This window comes from Trichosurus vulpecula, chromosome 2 (assembly GCF_011100635.1).
Source record: "Trichosurus vulpecula isolate mTriVul1 chromosome 2, mTriVul1.pri, whole genome shotgun sequence".
NCBI classification, from domain to species: domain Eukaryota; kingdom Metazoa; phylum Chordata; class Mammalia; order Diprotodontia; family Phalangeridae; genus Trichosurus; species Trichosurus vulpecula.
In genome coordinates, this window is record NC_050574.1 from 59,941,001 (window position 1) to 59,965,158 (window position 24,158).

Consider the following 24,158-nt stretch of genomic DNA (forward strand, 5'->3'; position numbering starts at 1 on the left):
CTCACTCATGGTGGTGCTGAGGTGGAGACTCCAGGCAGCTGTAGCTAGGAGCCCTCCAGCTTGTAACCCGGATGCTGAGACTTTGTTAAACTCTGGTAACTATGTATTGGGATTTGAATCAGACAAGGTCTGTCTGTCGATGTTTGTAATTTGTTTGTATTTTATTCTGAACTTCAGGGTGCTGGCTTCTTCCCCTGAACTAAGTGAATGATGTATGCTGAATTAAAGTAAGCTTGTCAACCCCTTAACCTTGCTTTCCTTAGTTAAGCAGATCAAAAGAACCTGTGCTTTTGCAGCATGCTGGTAGCGTTCTTGTTGTTGGGCTTATGTTGGTCTTTCACCCCCACAACAGCTGCTAGCCGGATTGTTGAAACAAAAGGGAAGCGAGATATAGAACAATACCTGGCAATGATGGTCAAGCCAAGGTATGGATTTTACAGGATGAGAGAAGACAAAGGTATGCTTGTAGGCAGCGTAGATAAAGTTTGAAGATTAGCTAAAGCGTGGGGATGATTGAGGGGTGAGGGGGCAATCTGCTGGAGAAGACAGAAGAGAAGAGGATAAGGTTGCATGGAGAGGGGTTTGCCTTATGGAGAAGGATCGAAAGAGGAGCTGGTGGAGGAAGATGCCTGAGTGACGGGAGATGAGGAGGAGGGGAGAAGAGGGAGCGTTCTCTCACAACAAAAAAGCCTCTTTTTTTAGTGAAGTAGGAGGTGAGCTCTTCAGAAGAGGGTGGAGGGAGGGGATGCCACGGGAGCTGGAGGAGGAGAGAGGAGAAAGTTTGCACAAGCTGCTGTGATGAGTGGGGTAAGGAACAGTTAGGGAGACATAAAAGGACTTACTTGTTTGTGCAATGAGGTCCCAGCTGAGATTAGATAACATAAATTTGAAGTGGACCTAGTCAACATGGTTGTGTGATTTGTTCAGCTCTATTTAGCAGCACGTAAGGAAGAACAGAGAGGGGCAGCAAGGTGGCGCAGCACGTAGAGTGCCAGCCCTGGGTCAAGAGGACCTGAGTTCAAATCTAGCCTTGGATACCTACTAGCCGTGTGATCCTGGACAAGTCACTTAACTCTGTTTGCTTCATTTTCTCCAAATGTAAAATGAGCTGGAGAAGGAAATAGTAAATCACTCCAGTTATCTTTGCCAAGAAAATCCCAAATGGAGTTAATTCATTTTAGGGCAGCTAGGTGGTACAATGGTTAGAACACTGGGCTTAGAATCAGGAAGACTCACCTTCAAGTGTTCAAACCTGGCCTCAGACACTTTTACTAGCTAAATCATCATGGCCAAGTCATTTAACTTTGCCTCAGTTTCCTCATCTGTAAAATGAGCTGGGGAAAGAAATGGTAAACCACCCTGGTATCTTTGCTGAGAAAACCCCAAATGGAGTTAATTCATTTTAGGGCAGCTAGGTGCTACAATAGATAGAGCACCAAGAAAGACTCATCTTCAAGTGTTCAAATCTAGCCTCAGACACTTTTACTAGCTAAATCGTCCTGGGCAAGTCACTTAACCCTGTTTGTCTCAGTTTTCTCATCTATGAAATGAGCTGGAGAAGGAAATGGCAAACCACTCTAGTATCTCTGCCAAGAAAACCCCAAATGGGGTCAGGGAGAGTTGGACACAACGAAAATGACTAAACAACGAAATGGCGTGAATAATATCACTTTCCTCCTGGGGTTGTTGTGAGAATCAAATGAAATAATATTTGTAAAGCACCTGGTACATAGTAGGTGCTTAATAAATGCTTATTCCCTTTCCTTCCCCTTCTACGAACACCATAAACCCTGGATTAAATTGTGTTCCTCGAAGGCAGAGACTGTGCCATTTTCCATTTTTGTCACCCCAAATCCAACATATGGCTTTGCCCAAAGTACAAATCAGTATTTATTGAGTCGTTTATTCTAATTCCCCATCCCTAAGAGCAGGTTCTGCACCTAATAACTCACATTTATATGGGCTATGCTATTTCTGAGGCATTTTGAATATATTATCTTATCAGATCCTGACGACAATACTGTGAAGGAGATTCTGTGTGTATTACTGCCATTTTACAAATCAGTAAACTAAGGCCCAGAGAAATGAAGTGATCTGAAAAGGCAGTGTAGGGCAGTGGAAAGAACACTAAATCTGGAGTCAGAGGACCTGATCAACTAATCCTATGACTAGCATAAAGCAATGTAGTCAGTAAATATTGAAATCTAGACTCGAACCCAGGTCTTCTGACTCTTGAGCCTAAGATCCTTTCTACTGTCCCACACCAATAAATAATGGGTGTTCAATAAATGTTTGTTGGATTAATTGGATTTATGCACTTTCCCCCCAGGGAGACAGCCTTGGCTAAATAGACTCTCATAAGGCGAGTCACTGATTTTGAGCAAGTGGATGCCTGATGGCAGCTGGGAGATCTGTCTGCCCTGGGTACCGGATAGAAGAAAGGACTTGATCTCTGTGTTCCTGGTGAATTTAGCAGGGCTTGAGGGCGAGTTAGAGGCTTACCGCACCCATGCTTCTGGTTTCTGTACTGTCTTTGGGCCCCTTCAGATCCCAGACATTTATACCCTATACCACTTATGGTTGAGTCATGAGATCATAATGTTGAGAGCAGGAATTGACCATTGGTTCATTGGAGACAGCGTGAAATATGGTGAAAAGAGCCCTGGGCTTGATACTCTTTACTTGTATGAAGTTGGATCCTGTTTCCTCATCTTTAAAATGAGATCAGACTAGATAAGCTTGGAAGTCCCTTCAGGGGAAACTGAAGCTCACAGGTTAAGTGACTTGACTAAGGTGTCACCTGTAATGGGATGCAGGGGGAGTCAGGTAGGCAATGGTGATGGCAATGGTGATGGCGGCTGCTTCTGTCTTTACAGTGGTGTCAGCAGGACTTGGGGCTGGGCATCTCTGGGGAGCAGCATCCTGGCAGAGTTTGGATCCCTACACCTGGAGTTCTTACATCTCACCAAGATCTCTGGCAACCCGATCTTCGCTAGAAAGGCAAGTCCTGGGAGAGCCCCCTCCCCTTTGGGTGGCAGCAGGATTTGGGTCACACCCTTTCAAATGGGTAATAGGGAAACATGTCTGCCCCTCTGGTAGGGTACAGGGGAAAGACGCCAACCTCCCTAGACACAGATGAAACACATGCTCCCTTGGGTGACAGCTGGTGCTGGGGAGGGTGGGCTCAGGGAGCCCCTGGGAGCTGGGAGAAGTTCAGGAAAAGCCAGAGAACTTCACTAAGGGGAAAATCTGTGCCAGGCTGGGTTAGCTTGGTGGCAGGCGCCCATATGTGCAAACTCAGCAAGATGCCACAGTCCAAGTTCGAGGCATTGGCTCAACTTAGCAGGAACTGGCCCCCTGGTGCAAATAGTGAGTCTTCCAGGCTGGCGGCTCTGGGGTACACGCAGCTTTGCGGTCTATCCTCTGTTTTCAGAGCCACAGCAGCCTCACCAGCACCCGTGTTTGCTCACTGTTAGCAAAGAGACTGTTATGTAGCAGGCGCACGCTGGCTAAGGATGCTTACTACTTGCTTGGTGATTTAGCTGTCCAGAAGTGGAAGGAGCTGCCAGGAGAGGTAGTGAGTTCTACATCAGAGCCATTTTATTCAATTCAACAAGCACTCATTAAACACCTACTGCATATGGAGAGCTAGTGCTAGGGACTGGGGACGGACACAGAGACAAAAGTGAAACAGCCCTTGCCCTCAAGGAGCTTACATTCTTGCAGGGGGAAATACCATGCAGATGAGTCATCTCTGTCTCTCTCTCTTTGTCTCTTTGTCTCTCTCTCTCTCTCTGTCTCTCTGTCTCTCTCTCTGTCTCTCTCTCTGTCTCTGTCTCTCTGTCTCTCTGTCTCTCTCTGTCTCTTTGTCTGTCTGTCTGTCTGTCTGTCTCTCTCTCTCTCTCTCTCTCTCTCTCTCTCTCTGTCTCCCCTCTGTTTCTCTGTCGCTTTGTCTCTCTCTCTGTCTCTTTGTCTCTCTCTTTTTCTCTCTGTCTCTTTGTCTCTCTCTCTCTGTCTCTCTCTCTCCCCCTCCCTTTCTCTCTCCCTCTCCCTTTCTGTCTCTTTTCCTTTCTCCTTCTTTTTCCCTCCCCACCTCTCTCTCTTCCTCTTTCACTTTTTCCCTCTCTACAAACACATACACGTTACACAAATGTGCATGTATATTTATGTATATCTCCACATGTATATTTGTGTATATCTATACATCTATACTTACGTACATAAATATGTGCATGTGTATGCAACTATACATAGAGATAGATAGTATATGCGTGTGTGTGTGTGTGTGTGTGTGTGTGTGTGTGTGTGTGTGCGCACATCACCGAACCAGACCTGGGATTTCATTAGTATAGGCAGTTCCTGGTGAGGAAACTCCACCAGTGTAGAAGTCTCCCTACTCTTCTTCAGTGGTCTTGCAGAGTCTTCTGGTGGTGCTAACAGATAAGGTGACACAGCTAGTCTGTGTTCAAGGCAGGATTCAAATTCAGATCTTCTCATTGGACTACAGATCACAGCTCTAGAGCTGCAGGGAACCTTTGAGGACATCTAGTCCAACCTCCTCATTTTAAAGAGGAAGCAACTGAGGCCTGGAGACGTTTGGTTACTCGTCAGGTATTACACAGAATCTGAGTAACTGAGTCAGGATTTGAACCAGGGACCTTTGCTTTAGCGTCCCTTCCGTAGTACCCCGCTAACCTCAAATCCAAAGTTATAATGCTGGGGAGGGGAGAGGAAAGCACTATGAACTAAGCACTAAGAGAGAATCAGGGCATGTCTCTTGTCTCCAAGGAATCTTCAGGCAGAGACTAGACGGCTGCTTGGTGAGGAGGCTGTGGGCCAGGGGTTTGGAGTCCTTGGGGTGTCCTGGACCCCCCGGGCAGTGCCTGGTAAAGCCTATGGACCTATGGATATCCCCTTCTCAGGATAATGCTTGTCAGTGCATAAAAAATATAAGGGAATAATAGTGGAAGCCAATGATATAGTAATACTTGTCAAAATATTTTAAAAGCAAGTTCACATCCCCCAGGTTAAGGACCCCGGGTACAGGGTGAGTTCTTTCTTCCCATAAGGGCTTGAGCCAGATGATTTCAAGGTTCCCTCCAACTCCGAGTTTCTGTGATTCAGTGATTCTGCCAAAATTGGACCCATTTTTGGGGTCGTGGATAAAGCACCAGGTTTGGAGTCCAGAAGACCCGAATTAAAATCTGGCCTCAGACACTTACTAGCTGTGTAACCTTGGGCAAGTCACTTAACCATGTCTCACTTTCCTCACCTCTAAAATGGGAATAAAAAATAGCATCTACGTCCCAGGGTTGTTCTGAGGATCAAATGAGGTAATCTTCATAAAGCACTTCCAACAGAGATGGCATGCGGTAGGTGCTTAATAAATGCATGTTTCCTTCCTTCTCGAATCATAGAAATGTAAGACTAAGAGTGTTCCCCAGCCTTGAGGCCCACCTGCGCCAAAATGCTGTGGACAGATGAGATTTTTGACCTCTTTTGAATCTTCTAGAAATGATCCTCCACTAAGATCTTCTTAAGAGACTCCCGCCATGGTTTGTCTGGGTTCCAAAAGGCTTCCCCAGGAAGGTGCAAACTTTGCAGGTGTTACCAGGCTGGAAAGGCTGAGATAAGGCAGGTGTGATGTCATCCTGGCCATGGCTTACCAGATGGATTCTGTCCATAGACACTCATAGCAAGCCACCCCTCTGGGCCTCAGTCTCTCCGTCTGTAAAATAAGAGGACTGGAAATTCTTGTTATATGGGATGGTGCTCCCTGAGAGGGGAGAGGGAGAAGGATACAGGGGGAAATTTAGGTGATATGAAAACAAAAGATGTCAATGGGAATCTATTTTTTAAATGAGGAAGTTGGACTGGAAATCTCTTCCAAAGTCCTTTTTAGCTCTATAACTATGGGCCCTATTCTCTTTTTTTTTTTTCATTTTTTTTCTCTTTTGGAGGGGGGAAGGTGGGACAATTGGGGTTAAGTGACTTGCCCAAGGTCACACAGCTAGTAAGTGTGTCAAGTGTCTGAGGCTGGATTTGAACTCGGGTCCTCATGCCTCCAGGGCTGGTGCTCTACTCACTGCACCACCTAGCTGCCCCTTATGGCCCCTATTCTCCAAGAAGGCCTGTGGAGGGCTCTCTTTGTTGATGGATCCAATGAACTAATCAATCATTAATTATTTATTAAGCTCCTAGTGTGTGCCAAGCATGGCAGTTTTGTGGCGAAGTGGATAGAGCGCTGGCCCTGAAGTCAGCAAGACTCATTTTCCAATCTGGCCTCAGGCACTTACTAGCTGTGTGACCCTGGGCAAGTCACTTCACCCTGTTTGCCTCAGTTTCCTCATCTGTCAAATGAGCTGGAGAAGGAAATGGCAAACCATTACAGTGTCCCTACCAAGAAAACCCCAAATGGGGTCACAGAGTCAGACACGACTGTAATAACTGAACAACAAAATGTGCCAAGCACTGTGTTGATTAAGCCTTTGCCCTCCAGAAGCTCACAGTCTAATGGAAGAGATATCATGCACATGTATGAGTGCAGGGAAAACCCAGACAAAGCCCATGTGAGTTATCCTTTGCGTGGGGGAAGAGAGAGACTCTAGCAGTGGGAGAAGCAGGGAAAGGGGAGGATTCAGAAGTGTCAGAGAGTTTGAGTGTCTTCCTTGCCATACACTCTAAGCCCTCTTAGAAGCCCCTTTCAGAATATGGAAGCACCCCAAGGAGAGAAAGTACCTATATACTTAGGACAGGGGTGGGAACCTGCGGCCTTGAGGCCACATGTGACCCTCTCGGTCCTTCCAAAATTGGATTCCATCAAAGAGCTGCACTCGAGGACTGAGAGGGCCACATGTGGCCTCAAGGCTGCAGGTTCCTACCCCTGGCTTAGGATGATGGTCAGAGGGTCTTTGAGTAGGAAGTGATCTGGAGAATCACCAACTAAAATTCCCTTCCTGAGGAATCTGATTCCTTCCAGAACATTCCTGACAAGCAATCTCTTCCACCTTCTGCTTCAATGCCTCAACCCGATGTTAATGGATCTCAGAATTGACAGGGACTTCCGAGAACATCTGGTCCAGCCTACTAAAATGAATGGAGAACCAGCTTCCACTGCAAGGCCTCCAGGCGTAGAAAACCTGCTGTCTCCCGAGGCAGCCCATCCTACTTTTATGTATAGGTCTTAGGAAAGTTTCCTTACACCCCTCAGTGTGGCCCTCTGCACCTTCTGCCTGCTCGTTTTAATTCTGTCTCTGAGGACAAACAAAAGAAATCAAATCTCTCTTCCCTATATGATAATAATAACCTTCCATAATGACCTTAGAGTCATTATATCCAAACTTCATAGAGTCAAAGGGCCACACTTGAGGACCAAGAGGGCCACATGTGGCCTCAAGGCCATTTGTTCTGTAAAGTTTAGATTCAGTCAAAAGGCCACACTTGAGGACCTAGAGGGCCACATGTGGCCTCAAGGCTGCAGGTTCCCCACCCCTGGACTCAATCCCCCAGACCCTTTTCACATGACCTTTGGTTCTTTCCCCCAAATAAACAGTTCTAGCATTTACATAATGTTTTAAAGTTTGCAAAGCATTTTACAAATATTATCTCATTTTACCCTCACAACAAGCCTGAGAGATAGGTATTCTTGTTATCCTCATTTCACAGATGAGGGTACTGAGTCAGACAGGGGTCGAGTAACTTGCCCAGGTTAGTACGGGTCCGAGACCAGTTTCAAACTCAGGTCTCCCTGGCTCCTTGGTCCTGGGCTCTCTCCACTGTCTCATCGGCACTGATTTCTTAGACCAAAATGGAGGCTTTCCTATTTATTGCTATTCCATTTCTTTTTAAATTTCACTTGGGCCCATCACTCTAACCTGCTGAAATCTTGGATCTTGAATCTGTTTTACCTCAAGATGAAGATAAATAATCACCAGCCTTTCTGGAATAACCCTTAGGACTTTTGAAGACATCTGGTCACCCTACAGCTTTCTCCATGCTAATAACTCTTCCCCTACACACACACACACACGCACGCACGCACGCACGCGCACACACACACACACACACATGTCTCTTTGCTTTTCTCAGTAGACTTTATTTTCCAAATCTTTCATCTTCTGGATTACCATCCCTTTAACCTTCTCCAGCTCCCCCATTTCTGGCATTACCTAGGGTACATCCTTTAATCAGGCTCTGACTAGTTCCAAGAATAATGGAAAGAGGCCCTCACTGCAGCCCTGGGGTAACCTGGGAAAAGGAAGACGAGATTGGTGATGCCATGCTCATGCAGCTGATTTGGGTTGTGAAATGCAAAGATTTCTTTCCAGTTAATTTTTCTGGTCCATTTACATTCTGGGCCTATTTTAGTCCCCCCAATCATGCCTCCCACTGAGGTGATTATTGGCAGGCCACAAATTGGCCCAAATTCTAGATGGGGCCCATGCCCATGGTGGGATCTAATTTAACCTGCTCGGTTGCTCACCGCCAGGACATCTGGAAATAGCTTGAGGTACAAGCGCATCCTTGCCCTGATTTAATGGGCTCTGTTAACGGGAGTGGAAATGAGACCTGACTTGGCAGAGCGCAGAACCATGCTCTGGAAAAAAGGGTCTGACAGCTCAAACGCCAGTTCTCCCTTGCTTGGCTTGTAGATAAATCTATTAACAGTAACATCTCCTTGGTGGGGAGGTGGGGCTGCCTTTCTTCTGAGTGGCTCCATAGTGTGTAGGATGTAGTGTGCCACTGTACGGCAGCCACCAATATGGAGGTCCCAGTTACCTTCCATCTAAGAGGGTATTAAGGGTATTTAGGGTTACGGTTAGAAACTGAGAGAACTGAGTTCTAGGCCCAGCTTGGCCACTGATTTGCCAAGGGTAACCTAGGACAACATGCTTCCCTTGAACCTCAATTTCCCCACCCCACAAGATCTTGGGCAGCCTCAGGATCATTGAACTACACCAGGGAGGGTCTCAGAAACTACCAAATTCAACTCTCTCATTTTATAGATAAGAAAACCGAGGCTTGAGAGTGTGAATCATCATTTCTAGAATGAGGAAGATGATGATCCAGTCATGTTAAGTTCTTCAGTTAGTTCTTCAGTTAAGAAGGATGTGGACAGACTGGAGAACATCCAGAGAAGGGTAACCAGGAGTCTTAGGGAAGTAGAGACTAGGCCATGGGCAGATCTACTGGAGCATACAGAGTTGCTTGTCCCAGAGGAGAGTAGAGCTGGAGGAAACAATCACAGCCTTCAGGTATTTCAGGGGCCGTCATGTGGAAAAGGGATTAGCCATGGCTAATTCTACCTGGCCCCAGAGGACCAGACTAGAGTGAACACTTAATACTTGTTCAGTCAAATTGTTGAACAGATGGGTGGAAGTGATGTTGTATTCTATGAAATGAGAGGGCTTGACAAGGTGGTCTCTTAAGGATCATGCCAGCTCCAGCATTCTGTGCTCATTAAGGTCCTTCCCAGCCCTCAGGTTTTCCCAGCTCTTATGTTGTAGAGGACCTTCTGGCTCTGGCATTTTATTCTTTTTTTATATTCATTTTTATAAGATTTCGAGTTCCAAATTTCCCCCCCTTGCTTTTCTTTCCCCTCCCTGAGACAACATCCAATCTGATATAGACTGTACACATACAGTCATATTAAGCATATTTCCACATCAGTCATGTTGTAAAAGAAAAATCAGAACCAAAGGGAAAAAACACAGGAAAGAAAAAACAAACAATAAAAGAAGATAGTATGTTTTGATTTGTATTCAGACTCCATAGTTCTTTCTCTGGCTGTGAATAACATTTTCCATCATGAGTCCTTTGGAACTGTCTTAGAGACTTAGAACCTTGCATTGCTGGGAAGTGCCAAGTCTATCAAAGTTGGTCATCATACAACGTTACTGTTACTGTGTACACTGTTCTCCTGGTTCTGCTCACTTCACTCAGCATCAGTTCATGTAAGTCTTTCCAGGTTTTTCTGAAGTCTGCCTGCTCACCATTTCTTATAGCACAATGGTATTCCATTACATTCATATACCACAGCTTGGTCAGCCATTCCCCAGTTGATGGGCATCCCTTCAATTTCCAATTCTTTGGCATTGTGTTCTAAAGCCCCTCCAGCTTTGCCATGCCATGCTTTACTTTCCCGCCAGTCTCTGACATTTTCTGTTCTAAGGACCCTGCCAGTGCAGAATTCTGTGTTCTGTAGCCCCTTCCAGCTCTGACGTTCTATCTTCCAAAGCCCCTCTCAGTTCTGCCATTCTATGCCCTGTTGCTGTTCTTATTCATTCACATCTGATTCTCATGGCCCCTTTGGGGGTTTTCTTGGCAGAGATACTGGAATGGTTTGCCATTTCCTTCTCCAGCTCATTTTACAGATGAGGAAACTGAGGCAAACAGGGTTAAGTGACTTGCCCAGGGTCACACAGCTAGGAAGTATCAGAGGCCAGATTTGAACTCGGGAAGATGAGTCACTCTATCCAAGCTATGATCTGAGGTTCCTCCCAGCCCCAATATTAGATGATTCTATAATTTAATTGGGGATGGTTCACTCTGGAAGCTGCAACATTTTATAATTGGTCTTTGAGTATTGAGAAGTTGGTTGTAGGAAATGGGGATGTTTAGCTCAGAGATGGAACAGCTTGGGGGCGTGTGTGTCAGGGAACAGTCACTGCCCTTGGTGTCTAAATAATACTGAAAAGAACAAGGCCTCTTAGTCTACTTCCCTCCTGCCTTGACACTCTGCCCCCACTTGGCTATCAAGACCGTTCTTGGGTCTCTTTTCTATCTATCCAAGACCAGCAAGAGCCCCTTCATCTAGGATGGACTGCAGCCTTTTGACTGAATCCAAATTTTATCAAACAAATGGTAAAATTTGGATTTAGTCAAAAGACCGCACTTAAGGATTTAGAAGGCCACATGTGGCCTTAAGGCTGCAGGTTCCTCACCCCTGGGACTCTAGGATATGACTATTGCCAATGATGGGAATATAGCTGAGAACAGGAATGTGAACATCTAGGAGTCAGTTTGTTATATCTAGTCCAAAACCATTCTGATCCTGAGTGAGGTAAGGTTCCAGCTTCTCAGAACTGGAAGAACCAGGCATTCCCCAAACCATCCTCCTCCCAGGCCTATGAATCCCTCTCCATCTCCAGGGGTTTCTTCAGCCTCTGCTTGAGCCCAACCAGTGCCTGGAAGCTCAGTGGGCACCTTGTGTCATTGCTGGAGAAGCCAGGTTATCATGGCATTCAACTCAATTTAACCAACATTTATTAAGTACCTACTACGCTCCAGGTAGGGGCTGGGGGCTACAAAGACAAAAATGAAACAGTCCCTCCCCTCCAGGAGGTTACATTCCAGTGGGGATGGAAGCACAGTGTAGTGGGAGAAGCAGATGACGCGGAGTCAGAGGAGCAGGATTCGAGTCCCACTCTGGCCGTTATTAGCTGTGTAGTTTGGGGTAGGTCTCCTCCTTTCTCCAAGAAGGCCTTCGTCTGGCTTTGACTGGTTTCCTTCCAAGGTCCTTAGCATTCTGTAACACTGTAAATATATTTATCCTTGGGCTGCTGTAGCCCTAGGAAAACCCTAGGAAAAAAAATCTGCCTCCAAGAGATGCCTTATACATACATACATACAGACAGACCTATGTATCTATATACATATATGCATACATACACACATACATATATACATATATCTAAGTATCTAGCATTTATAAAGCACTTTAAGGTTTGCAAAGAATTTTATGACTATTACTTTATCCTCACAACTCAGGAAGGTAGGTATTACTATTATATCCCCATTTTTACAGTTTAGGAAACTGAGGCAAACCGAGGTTAAATTACTTGCCCTGAGTCACACAGCTAGTAATGATCAGAGGCTAGATTTAAACCCCTTTGGGAGGGGCAGCTAGGTAGCACAGTGGATAGAGGGCCGGCCTTGGAATCATAAAGACCTGAGTTCAAATGCAACCTCAGACGCTTGCTAGCTGTGTGACCCTGGGCAAGTCACTTCATATGGTCTGCCTCAGTTTCCTCATCTGTAAAATGAGCTAGACAAGGAAATGGCGAACCACTCCAGTCTCTTTGCTGAGAAAACCTTAAATAGGGTCACAAAGAGTCAGACATGACTGAACAATGACAACTTTCTTTGGGGAAAGGGGCTGGCGTCATAGGCAGGGAGCTAGGGCCAGGGCAGAGAATAGCCAAACACCCTGCCCTTTGGATCCCCAGTGTAAGCACAGCGCCTGGCACACAGGGAGCACTTAATAATTACTTGTTTACTGACTGACTGACCAAGCAGGCAGCCTGTAGGGAAGAGGCTAGGCCAGCCACTGCCCCGGGCTGAAAGCACCTGGCCCGTGGCCCACCGCAGGCCGCCTAGAGCAGCCCTCTTTTTCCCGAGTCCCTGGGAGATGGTCACCTTGGCTGAATTTCAATGTGCACTGCTTGTGCCTATGGATACGGCAAAACTATTTTGCTCCTTCATGGAAATGAGGACTCCCTCGTCTCTTTTCTCTGTACAGGTGAAGAATATCCGCAGGGTGCTCAACAGAACCGAGAAGCCCAAAGGCCTTTATCCCAACTTCCTCAGCCCGGTCAGCGGCAGCTGGGTCCAACGTACGTAGCTCAATCCTCCGGGATGTGTGTGCTTGCAGAAGAAGGCTGCTATGTTTGGGGGTGCTTCTGCTGTTTTGTTAGTGAAGTTACTCATCATTACCACGAGTACTTAACTAGTTATGACTCATAATAGCTCTAAAGGCAGCGGGGCATGGTAGACAGAGAACTGGCCTTGGAGACAGAGAGGCCTGGATTCAAGTCCTGACTCTGACATGTACTGGCTGTATGGCCCTGGGTCACTTAACCTCTTAGGAGCCCAGGTAACTCTCTAAGAGAGTAAATTTTAGTAAAGATGCTGACCTGCATTGGCAGAGGGAATGTTCTCGCTGGGGGTCCCTTCACACACAAGGCCGCAGGTTCAGTGCCAATACTTATTGCTAGCTAGCATTTGTAGAGTATTTAAAGATGTGCAAAGCACCGTATCTATCAATGTCATCTCATTTTATCCTTCCCAAAGACCCTGAGAGGTTGTGGAATGGAAAGTTAATTACATCCGTCTGTCTACAGATATGCAATTAAGCTGTTGTTCTTACTTTTACACATGAGAAAACTGAGGTAGGCAGAGCTTCAAGGACTTGCCCAAGGCCTCACACTCTAAGGTTTGCAAAGTGTTTTACATATGTTAACTCATTTGATCCTGCGTGCAATTATTTCCATTTTGACAGATGAGGAAACTGAGGCTAATGGTGATTATATGGCTTGCCCCGAGTCACACAGCTAGTCTCTGAACCTGCATTCGAATTCAGGTCTTCCTGACCCAGGCTCAGTGCCACTGTGCGGTCAAGTCACTTCTAGTAGCAATAGCAAGGATAGAGATCAAACCTGTAATTTCACTGGTATAGGGAACTCCCAGGTGAGGAAACATCCTCTAGCAATGCAGGTTAGCACCTTCTCTGCAACTTACTGTCTTAGAGAGCTGCCCAGAGCACTGAGAGATTAAGATGCTTGCTCAGGGTTACATTGTGAGTCAAAGTCAGGACTTGAACCCAGGTCTTCCCAACTCTAGGGCTAGCTCTGTATCGTTCACACGTCTATGGTGCTCTATGGTTGTAGAACATTTGCACTTTGGTCATCACTGCCCTGCGAGGGCACTCTCCTAGGCCCTATAAAACATAGACTACTTCCTTCCTAGCCTGTGCTTTCTCTGCTCTGTTAGGTAAGCATTCATTAGCGGCCTCCCAGGCACTAAGCAAATGCTTTGCTCCTGCTGCATGCCTGACCCACCATCTTTACAGTCACATCTCCTGCCTCACAGGCTCCCACCAGGAGGCCTCCCTCCATCCATTGTGGCAACAGCCCTCACAAGTGGGGGTGACCGATTCAAGCATCGCTCATGATTCCCCTTCTTACAGCCCCCTACTGAGGCTACAGCACCCTACAGGCCTGAGAAATCTCCTGCCTTGGTTTACAAAGAGGGCTTCCTTGACCCTTCCTTATCTTCCCCACTCTAGGTCAGAGCGTACTCTGATATAAGCTGAGAAAGTGAGGGCCTCGGGACCCCTCCCCCACCTGGCACCTCGGCCTTGCCAAGGCTCCTTAGAGGATGGGGCTCAGACATCAGAGTCTGTAAGAGCCACTTTGACTTGCAGGGGTTATGGCCTGGGGGCCACTTGGGGAGCTTTAAACAATTGCAACAAGAACAGATTGTGTCTGGCTGGCCCTGTCACCCCCAGACCCGCTGAGGGGGATCAGCTTGGGCCGGGGAAGGATGCTTTTTCTGGCTCCGCACATCTGGTACGTTACTGCCCTGAAACAGACATTCAGTGACAACAAGAGTGTGATGAGGTTCCCAGAGGGCAGAAAGAACCCAGAGGCCCTGGGTAAAGGAGGAGGACTGGGTCAGGCCCTGGAGGGGGAGAAGCCCAGATTCGGAGCCTGAGGACCTGGGTTCAGATCCAGATTCTGATAACTTCTTAGCTGTGTGATCTTTAGGGATATTGTATAACCTCTCCAGGCCCATTTTCTCATGTATAAAATGAGAGGTGCAGAGGAAAGAACTCTGGCTTTGGAGTCTGAGGACCTGAGTTCGAATCTAGTCTCTGTTACTTTACTCCCCCCATGAGAGCCAAAACTCTCTGCTTTGGGCCAGTTTTCTCAACTGTAAGCTGAGGCCGTTGGATTAGAATGATCTCCAAGGTGCCTGCAGGTTCTAGCTCTGTGAGTTATGATCCTATGTGGTCATTCTTAACTTAGGGTTCATGGATCGATGGATAGATGTCAGGGGATCCATAAACTTGGATGGGAAAAAATGGACGTTTTTATTTTCATTAACCTCTTTTCGTTATTTTATTATTTTCATTAACCTCTAACTGAAATTTGGAATTTTCTTTAATTGGGAAAGTAGGCGACAAACATTCCAAGAAGACCGCACCAGCCTGTCCAAGGGGCCTTAGACACAAAAAGGTGAAGAACCCCTGGATTAGATGATCCCTTAGATGGTCCCTTCCAGACTCAGCTCCTATGCTCCCAGAACAGGCTCTGTCTTTACTGGCTTCAGCCATATTTCCCTTCTCATTTCTCTCCGTACTTTATACCGAGAAGCCTGGACAGTCTCCTAGATTCCCAGTCCTAGGTGAACGGGGCACAAGTGACCTTCTAGTCCCACTCCAACCCAACTGGGAGGCCCCTGCAGAGGGGTAGCCAGGTGGTGCAATGGAGACAGCACAGAACTTGGAGCCAGGAAGATCGAGTTCAACTCCTGCCTTAGACACTTAGGGGGCGAGTCATAGAAATCCGTGTCTCAGTCTCCTCGTCTGTAAATATGAGAGTGATAACAGTGACATAACTGGGTTGTTGTGAGAACCAAACGAGCTAACCTGTGTGAAGTGCTTTGCAAACCTTTACGTGCTAGTTATCATCACCATCCTCATCATTATCATATCTCCTCCAAGAGCAGCTGTCAAGGCTCCGTGTGACAAGGAACTTACTACCTTTGTTCAGGCCGCTCAGCAACACTGGTCCTCCCACCAAGGGAGAGTTAATAAAGAACGGGAGACTTTCCAAGACTGGGTAAATAATGAGAACCACAGAGGGCCAGATATTTTCAGGACAGCCTTGGAAATAGGCTGAAATACCCATGGAAAGTCAGAATTTCTGCCAGAGAAGGGTTATCTTTAGACAAGTATATAGGGTGTGCTCGGCACCTCTGGGGCACAAAGAAATACGCGGCTCAGACGTCCTCCCCAGCTCCCTGCTGACTGTCTGGTTGGTAGAATAAGACGTTTATACCTGCTAATTAAAAACAGAAGACAGGATGCGCTGACTGCCCAATGGGCAGGACTTGGCTCTAGGGCTGCTCAGAGGAGGTATCAGTGTGGGCTGGGGTATTTGGAAATAATTCCTGGAGGAGATAGGCCTTGGACTACACCCTGAAAAAATGGGTTTTCCATTGGAGGAGAGAACAGAACTGAAGGAGAGATTTAGTGATTTCTCCTGTATATATCTTGTTTGCACATAGTTTTCGCATATTGCTTTTGGGAGGCCTGTGGCAGGTCATTAAATCTCTGGGAGCAGCTGGGCGGCCTCTAAAGTAGAGGTTCTTAACCTGGTCTCCACGAACTTTAAAAAATTTTTAACCCAATATAGCTGGTTTCCTTTGTGATCCTCTGTATTCTGTTTTATGCATTTGAAAACAGCATTTTGAGAAGGATCCATAGACTTTATTAGGCTGCCAAAAGGCGCATCCCTGACATCGGTAAGGTTAACAATCTCTGGCTCTGTGATTGTAACTCATCTAGAGAGGGGCAGGGGCGAGGGGGGAACTTTAGAAGCTGTCAGCTCCCACGCCTCATTTTATGGATCAGGAGCTAAAGACCAGGGAAGATTTGTCCAAGGTGATGCAGGAAATAAGTGTCAAAGGCAGGGGCCCCTAGCTCCAAAGTCAAAGTGCTTTTTCCATGTTGTCAGGCAGAGTCTGCATTGGCAAAGGACAGTTTCCTCACTGGAATTCCACTAGCCAGTGGAATAAGTTGGGATTTGCTTCCCCTAGCCAAAGGAATTATTATTAATATTATTATCATTATCATTATTATTACTTCGTAGGGTGTCCCAAAAATCTTAGTTCCATCTTGGGCTTTAATGAATTTAAAACTGCATTAAGATTTTTGAGACAGCCGTGTGTGTGTGTGTGTGTGTGTGTGAGAGAGAGAGAGAGAGAGAGAGAGAGAGAGAGAGAGAGGGAGAGAGAGACATACATCTGGGAGTCGTTGACATTAAGGTGACAATCGAACCTAAGAACTGATGAGAAAGAGTGTGAAAATGTTGAAGGAAGAGAAGAGGGCCCAGGACAGAGCCCTAAGGACCACCACAGTTAGGGCAGGGGAAATGGGTGATGGTGACCAGCAGAGGAGCCTGGGAAGGGACAGCAGGAAGAGAAGTAGGAGGAAACAGCCTCACAAGGAGCCAAGGAAGGAGAAAGGGGGAGGGACAGAGACAGAGAGAGACAGAGACAGAGAGACAGAGACATACAAAGACAGAGAGACAGACAGAAAGAGAGAGAGAGAGAGAAAGAAAAAGAGACACAGAGACAGAGAAAGAGAGACAGACAGACAGAGAGAGGGAGAGAAAATCCAGCAGGAACAGTGTGTGGTCAGCAGTAGTGAAAGCTGTAGGAAGGTCAAGGTGAATAAGGTCTGAGACAAAGCCACTGGGTAGAGTGGTTGAGGTTGGGGGGCAGGGTGGGGGGTGCAGATGGCAGATTGCAACAGATTAAGAAATATGTAGATGGTGGGGAAGCAGAAGTAACAGATGCAGATGATAATAGCTCATAGTTATGTAGCACCTACTATGTGTCAGGCACATAGTAAGTGCTTTACTTACCTCATTCAGTCCACACTGGGAGGTCGAGGCTATTATTATCCCCATTCTACGGCTGAGAAAACTGAGACAAATAGAGGTTAAATGACTTGCTCAGGGTCACCTAGCTAGTCAGTGTTGGCTCTTCCCAGCCTGGGCTCAGTGCTCCATGCACTTTGCCACCTGGCAGCCCCTTAGCAGCCTCCTAAGAAGCTGATTCTGTTTAGTAATTGGGCTGTGGCTGGGAGATGAGGAAGATGAGGACTCAGGACGACCGTGGAGTTGGTGGGGGGAAGCAGGCAGGGAGCCGTGGGCAAAGCCTGAAGATGGGAGGGGAAGGTGAAGGGGGCAGCTGCTGCAGGAGCTGAGAGGGGGCACGAGGGAGGACAGGCACAGGAGCTGGCTTGGGCAAGCATGGTGGCCACCCCTCCCTCAGAGTCAGAAGCAAAGAATGAGTATGTGACTGATAACAAAGAGGTTCTGAGCTCTGGGGACAGGGGAGGGGAAGAGGGAGCTCCCGGGGAGGCCGGTCGGCTTTCCATTGCTCATTCTATAAAGGACGCATTGGAGATCCCAAGTGGTTCATTCCAGGTCTTCTGCCTTCACAGTGATCTTTTCACTAACAACAGATAGGTGGTACAGTGGATAGAGGGCCAGGCCTGGAGTTGGGAAGACCTGAGTTCCAATCCAGCCTCAGACCCTTACTAGCTGTGTGACCCTAGGCAAGTCATTTAACTTGTTTGCTTCAATTTCTTTACCAGCAAAATGGGGATTATAATAGCACCTACCTCCTAGGTTGTTGTGAAAATCAAATGAGACAATGGTTGGAAAGAGCTTGGCACAGCGCCTGGTGCATAGTAGGTGCTATGTGAATAGGAGCCATTGTTATGATGCCCTTGTACTTTGTGCTCCAAGGACCCTTCCAGTTTGACTATTCTCTATTCCGAAGCCCCTCCTATCTTGAAGTCTGTGTTCATCTACAGCATTCTATTCGAAGGGTCTTCGCAGCTCCAACATTGCAAGGCTCCTTCCAAACCTGATGTGCACTCATCTCTGACTCACACAGGACTGTAGATTTAGACCTAGAAGAGACCTCAGAGACTACCTTGTCCAATTTCTTCTTTTTACAGATGGGGAAACTGAGGCCCAGGGAAGGTAAAACTACTTTTCCAAGGTCACACAGATAATAAATGGTAGAAGGAAGCTTTGAACTCAGGTCCTCTGACTCCAGAGTCAGAATTCTCTCCACTGTATCATGCTGCCACCCTTCAAACAGTCTATGTTCTAAGGCTCCTCCCAGCTCTGACTTTTTTTTGTTCTGAGGCTCCTCCCAGCTCTGACATCCTGTGTTCTAAGGGCCCTCCCAGCTCTGACATCCTGTGTTCTAAGGGCCCTCCCAGCTCTGACATTCTGTGTTCTAAGGCCCCTCCCAGCTCTGACATTCTCTGTTCTAAGGGCCCTCCCAGCTCTGACTTTCTGTGTTCCAATGACCCTCCCAGCTCTGACATTTTAATTTTCTCTGAGTGGAATGGGCAATTTCCTCATCTATAAATGACATAATGACGCCCATCCCCCAGAGCACCCGTCATCAAAGGAGACAACAGGTATGAAAGCCCTTTGAACACTGCAGCATCACAGAGTGTTACTGAGGTTTCTCTGTGGTGCTATAAACAGGAAAAGGCTCCTCTGGGGTCCCTGAAGGACCTGAGAACTGTGAGGTTCTTTGCATATCCATGAGGCCAAGAGGTCCAGAAATTATGACCCCCCTCGCCAGTGAGCTCATCCCCTTGTGACCTCTAGCAAAAACCACTTACAAAGCAGAAAGTATTTTTAACCAAAGCGTGCTGCTGCCAAATCCTCAGCGCTGGGAGAAAAGGATGGTCTGAATTACTGATGATGGTCACGAGGAGACAGTTCAAGAATTGTGGCTTCTCTTAATTGCAAGACACTGACTATAAGGAGATAAACTCCTTTGCCTGGTGTTAGCATAAAGCCAGTGCAGCACACCCCCGAGCAGGGCGGGCGGCCCCCCCCGGCCTAAACAGTTACCTTTCTTTCCAATCCAAGAGGAGACCTCCTGCAGGGAATCATAATTCCTCCTCATGCTGTGCCGAGAGTGCCAGGCTGGGCAAAAATCTGTTATGCATCGAAAATTGTTCTCCATTAATAAAATATGAGGCCTGTGGTTGGCAAAGAGCAGGCATATGGTTATGGATTAATGGAAAAGGGCATTGGTCATGGAGCCAAAACAACCCGGTTTGAGCCTCCAGCCCTGAAATCTGTGAGCTGGGTGTGCCCCTGGGCAAGTCAAGAAGCTTTGGCTTCCTCATCTGGGAAGTGCGCACGGTGATGCCCTGTCTACCACAGAACACTGCTGTGAAAACATCATTCTGTAAACCTTAAAGGACTGGATGTGTTTGAGTATCTGAAAGGGCCCCTAGAACAGAGAATGTCAGAGCTGGGAGGGCCCTTAGAACAGAGAAGGTCAGTGCTGGGAGGGGCCTTAGAACAGAGAATGTCAGAGCTGGGAGGGCCCTTAGAACACAGAAAGTCAGGGCTGAGAGAGAACTTTGCGATCATCTTATCTAATCCTGTCATTTTTGAAATGAACTGAGGCCCAGAGAAAGGAGAGTCACTCACCCAAAGTCCCATGTTAAGTCCATGTCCGTGCTGGGCCCAGTGCCCCGTCTTCTGTCCCTCAGCTCAGTCTGGCTTCTCTCGTTTCAGGCTGTCCTCAGGATGCTGGTGCTGGTGGGGACAGACTTGGGAACCAATGCCTCCACAGTACCAGTTGCCTCATCCTGGGGACTGCAGCCTAAGACAAGCTGGGAGAGGGAGGGATGAAGCATCAGTACAAACCAGGACGGGGGATGAGGGAGACAAACCAAGCTGAGCAGGCCGAGAGAGAGCTGAGGTGCAGGGGTAGGCACGCAGCCTGGGACACCCCGACTGCACTGCGCTGCCCACTGGCCAAATAGCTAACATTTCTATAGGGCTTTAAGGTCGCAAATTCCTTTACAAATATTATTCCAGTTTTTCCTCACAACAACCCTGAGAGGTAGGGGCTATTATTATCCCCATTTATTATTATCCCCATTTTATAGGTTAGGAAACTGAGACTGAGAAATATCAAGTGACTTGCCCAGGGTCACACAGTAAGTGTCTGAGGCTGGATTTGAACTCAGGTGTCCTGACTCCAAGTTGAGTGCTTCACCCACTATTCCTAGCTTCCTAGAGATAGGGGTGGGAGTGGGGTAGAAGGGGTGGTGCCTCCCACAATCCTTTCAGAACATCAGAGGGTCAGAGCCCAGTGGCACAATGATACCAAGAGGGTGAGTCTGCCCAGGGAACCTGCATACAGCAGGCACTTAATAAATGCTGATTGAGCCAAACTGGCTCAAGAGCTTCTTTCACCTGATTGCCCCTCCAGTAATTGTTGGACTCCATTTATTCTAATTTGCTAAATTTAAACCCTGTTCTTTTCTGAAGTCTTTGCACTGGAGGGTTTAAGTGACTAAATTAAGTCTCATTTGCACGTCTTTAGCCATTTATGAACCTGCCCAGCATTAATTACCATGTATGTCATTGAGTAATAAAAGTCTCTGAACTCTCTACCATCTGATTATGTTTTTAAAAAAAGCCCACAGCTCATTTACACTTAATAACTGGAAGGCCCTGCTCCACTCGGATGATTTATGTCCTCTTTGGAGCAGGCCTGTACATTTGGCCCAGATAATCGTGAACACTTGGCCAGCGATGGTCATAGAATTATGGAATCTCAGAGCTTGGAGGGTAACCTCAGAGGGCGCCCAGTCCATCTCCTACGTCAGCATGAATCTCCACCACAACACGCATGGTAGTTGCCATCCATGCTCCACTTAAAGACCTTGAAGGACAGGAAACTTAAAGCCAACTTGTATTCATTTTGTTTGTATTTAGTATGGCCTGGAGTCAGGAAGACCTGAGTTCAAATTCAACCTTAGATACTTCCTAGCTGGGTGACCCTGGGCAAGTCACTTCACCCTGGTCGTCTCCGTTTCCTCATCTGTAAAATGAGCCGGAAAAGGAAATGGCAAACCACTCCAGTATCTTTACCAAGAAGACCCCGTATGGGGTCACAAAGAGTCAGACCTGACAGAAATGACTGAGGAAGAAGGGTTCTCAGTGACAACAGTCTATACTTATATATGGATGTTTCTTACCCCATAGAATTCTATGCCATATACCGAGCACCCACCTGGCACAGGGAAGGGGCTTGTCGGTCAATGCTTGTCAGTTTACTGACCTCAGGGCAGTAATGGTTTTTTGTTTTGTTTGTTTTGTTAAATTGAGCTGAAATCTGCTTCCCTCTAATGACCTAGCTCTAGAGCTGGGAGGAACCTCAGAGGCTGAACAACTGAGGTCAGCCAGTATGGATCAGAGGCAAGATTTGAACTCAGGTCCCTAGACACTAAAAGCAATCCTCTTTATGCTGAACTGCAGCATTCACCCGCTGGTTCTCATTCCCTATTCTGCCCCCCAGGGTACATAACAACTCCTCTTCCAGTATTTGAAAATAGAGACCATGTTCTCCAAAAAAAAAATCTTCTCTTCTCCAATCTCACCCCCCCACCCCATTTCTTCAGTCGCTCCTAATATGGTGTGGTCTCTGGGCCTTTCACAGTCTCATTCACTCTTCTTCATTCTTTCAAAGTCCAATTCCTCCCTTTCTCTCTTCCTCTTTCTTTCTTCCTCCCCTTTTTTCTTTCTTTCCTTTTTTCTCTGCCCCTCCCTCTCTCTATCTTTCTTCTCCTTCTCTTTCCTCTTTCTTTCCCTCCTCTTTCTCTCTTTTCCTTCCTTCCTTTCCTTCTTTTTTATTTCTTCCCTTCCTTCTCTCTCTCTTTCCTTCTTTCTCTTTCCTTCTTTACTTCCTTTCTTCCTTCCTTCTTTCTCTCTTTCCTCCTTTCTTTCTTTCTTCCTTTCTTTCCTTCCTTGTTTTCTTCCTTCCTTCTTTCTCTCTCTTTCCTTCTTTCTTTCTTTCCTTCCTTCCTTTCTTTCCTCCTTCCTTTCTCATAACTGCTTAGCTGCACACGGGCCTTCAGCCCCCACAGCAGAGCTCTCTGCATGGGCGGCTGCTCTGGGCTGTCTGGCCAGTTGCATGGTAACCACTTTGTGCCTCCTCTCTCCTCACAGACCATGTCTCTATTGGAGGACTCGGGGACAGTTTCTATGAATATTTGATCAAGGCCTGGTTGATGTCAGCCAAGACAGACATAGAAGCTAAAAATATGTACTATACTGCCCTTGAGGTAAGAAGCTGGTTCTGTCCTTTTTGTAACAGGTTGGTAATTAGCTGCCTACAATCACCAAATCCTAGAACTGACAAGGATCTGAGAGGTCATCTGATCAATACCCCGGGTACCACAGGGACTTTCCAATGTCCTGAGGGAGATAAGCCAGAGTCTTTTTCTAGGGCTTTGTCACAGGTGCAGGACAGGCATGCCCCTCCCACTGCCACTGGGGGTGGTCCCAAACAAGGCCAAAAATCACAAGTCTCCCTGGAAAGAGAAAACACAGATACTCACTGTTCCTCTGGCAGCACCCTGCCCACCCACCTAGGCCATGCACTGGAGAAGAGACAGAAAGATCAAATGAATGATAGACGGAAGGAAGGAAGGAAGGAAGGAAGGAAGGGAGGGAGGGAGGGAGGGAGGGAAGAAGAAAGAAAGACAGACATTAAGGACTTACTTTCTTACTGTGTGTCAGGCACTGTGCTAAGTGCTCTGAATACAGATACAAAACTGAGATAGGGCCCATACTCAAAGAACAAACATTGGGATGAGGAAGACAAGACCCATGGTGGCCAAAGGCCACCGAGTGGTGGCCAGTGAAGGGAGTTTTGGCCTGGGAAGTCCCAGCATTAGGGAGCTGATCCTAGACAATACAGCTACTTTCTTTCATCTTCATTGATTATCTGGTGCAACTCTCCTCCCGCCTCCCCACCCCCCATTCTACAGATGAAGAAACAGAACGGTTAACTGAGTTCAGCTCACAGGATGCTAGGTTTCAAGCTGGGAAAGACTTTAGAGGTCATCAATTCATTTTTACCTATGAGAAGATTCAGGCCCAGGAGAAAAAGTGACTGAGGATCATAGGATTCTAGATTTAGAGTTAGGACAGACCTTAGAGGTCATCAGTTCATTTTACATATGAGGAAACCAGGGCCCAGAGAGGGTAAAAATGTTTTTGCACAAGGCCACACAGGTAAGAGGTGGTCGAATTGGCATTTGAACTCTGGTCCTCTGACTTGAAATCCAGTGGTTTTTTCCACTCTACCATGTCTCTGCCCAAACTCCTGAGTCTTGCCTAGGTTTCTCTCTTGCCCTATGAACAATTCACCTAAGTGTGGTCAACCTAATTGTGTGCCAGCACCTGGTAATAGTCCTTCCCTTCCTTGATGTGCCATGTAACTGGCAGCCTCTGCAAGCTGCTTCAGTGGAGAGAAAATTACCTAATTTGTATTTTTCCTCATCCCCAAGACCTTCTTTTAATTGCAAGGCTAACAGCGCCTTCCCAAGGGGGGAACCCTCCCTACAACATCCCTGAGAAGCCCTCACCCAGCCTTTGTTTTCATGCTCAATGATGGGGAACTCATTCCCTCCAAAGACAGATCTTTCTACAGTGAGACAGTTCAGACTATTAGAAAGTTTTTCCTCCTGCTGAGCTGTGGTTGATTATCTCTGATTTGTTGTTGTAGTTCAGTTGTTTCAG

At 46.9% G+C, this 24,158-nt stretch overlaps 1 protein-coding gene across 1 annotated transcript in view; it reads left to right on the plus strand.

Annotated features, from left to right (window-relative positions):
- The window catches only part of MAN1C1 (mannosidase alpha class 1C member 1), a 140,247-nt gene that overhangs the window by 103,080 nt on the left and 13,009 nt on the right, over positions 1–24,158 (plus strand). Inside the window, exons 5-7 of the mRNA XM_036742631.1 lie at positions 2,877–3,000; positions 12,521–12,614; positions 22,581–22,696. Coding sequence (XP_036598526.1) covers positions 2,877–3,000; positions 12,521–12,614; positions 22,581–22,696 — 334 coding nt within the window. The remainder of the gene's footprint in view (positions 1–2,876; positions 3,001–12,520; positions 12,615–22,580; positions 22,697–24,158) is intronic.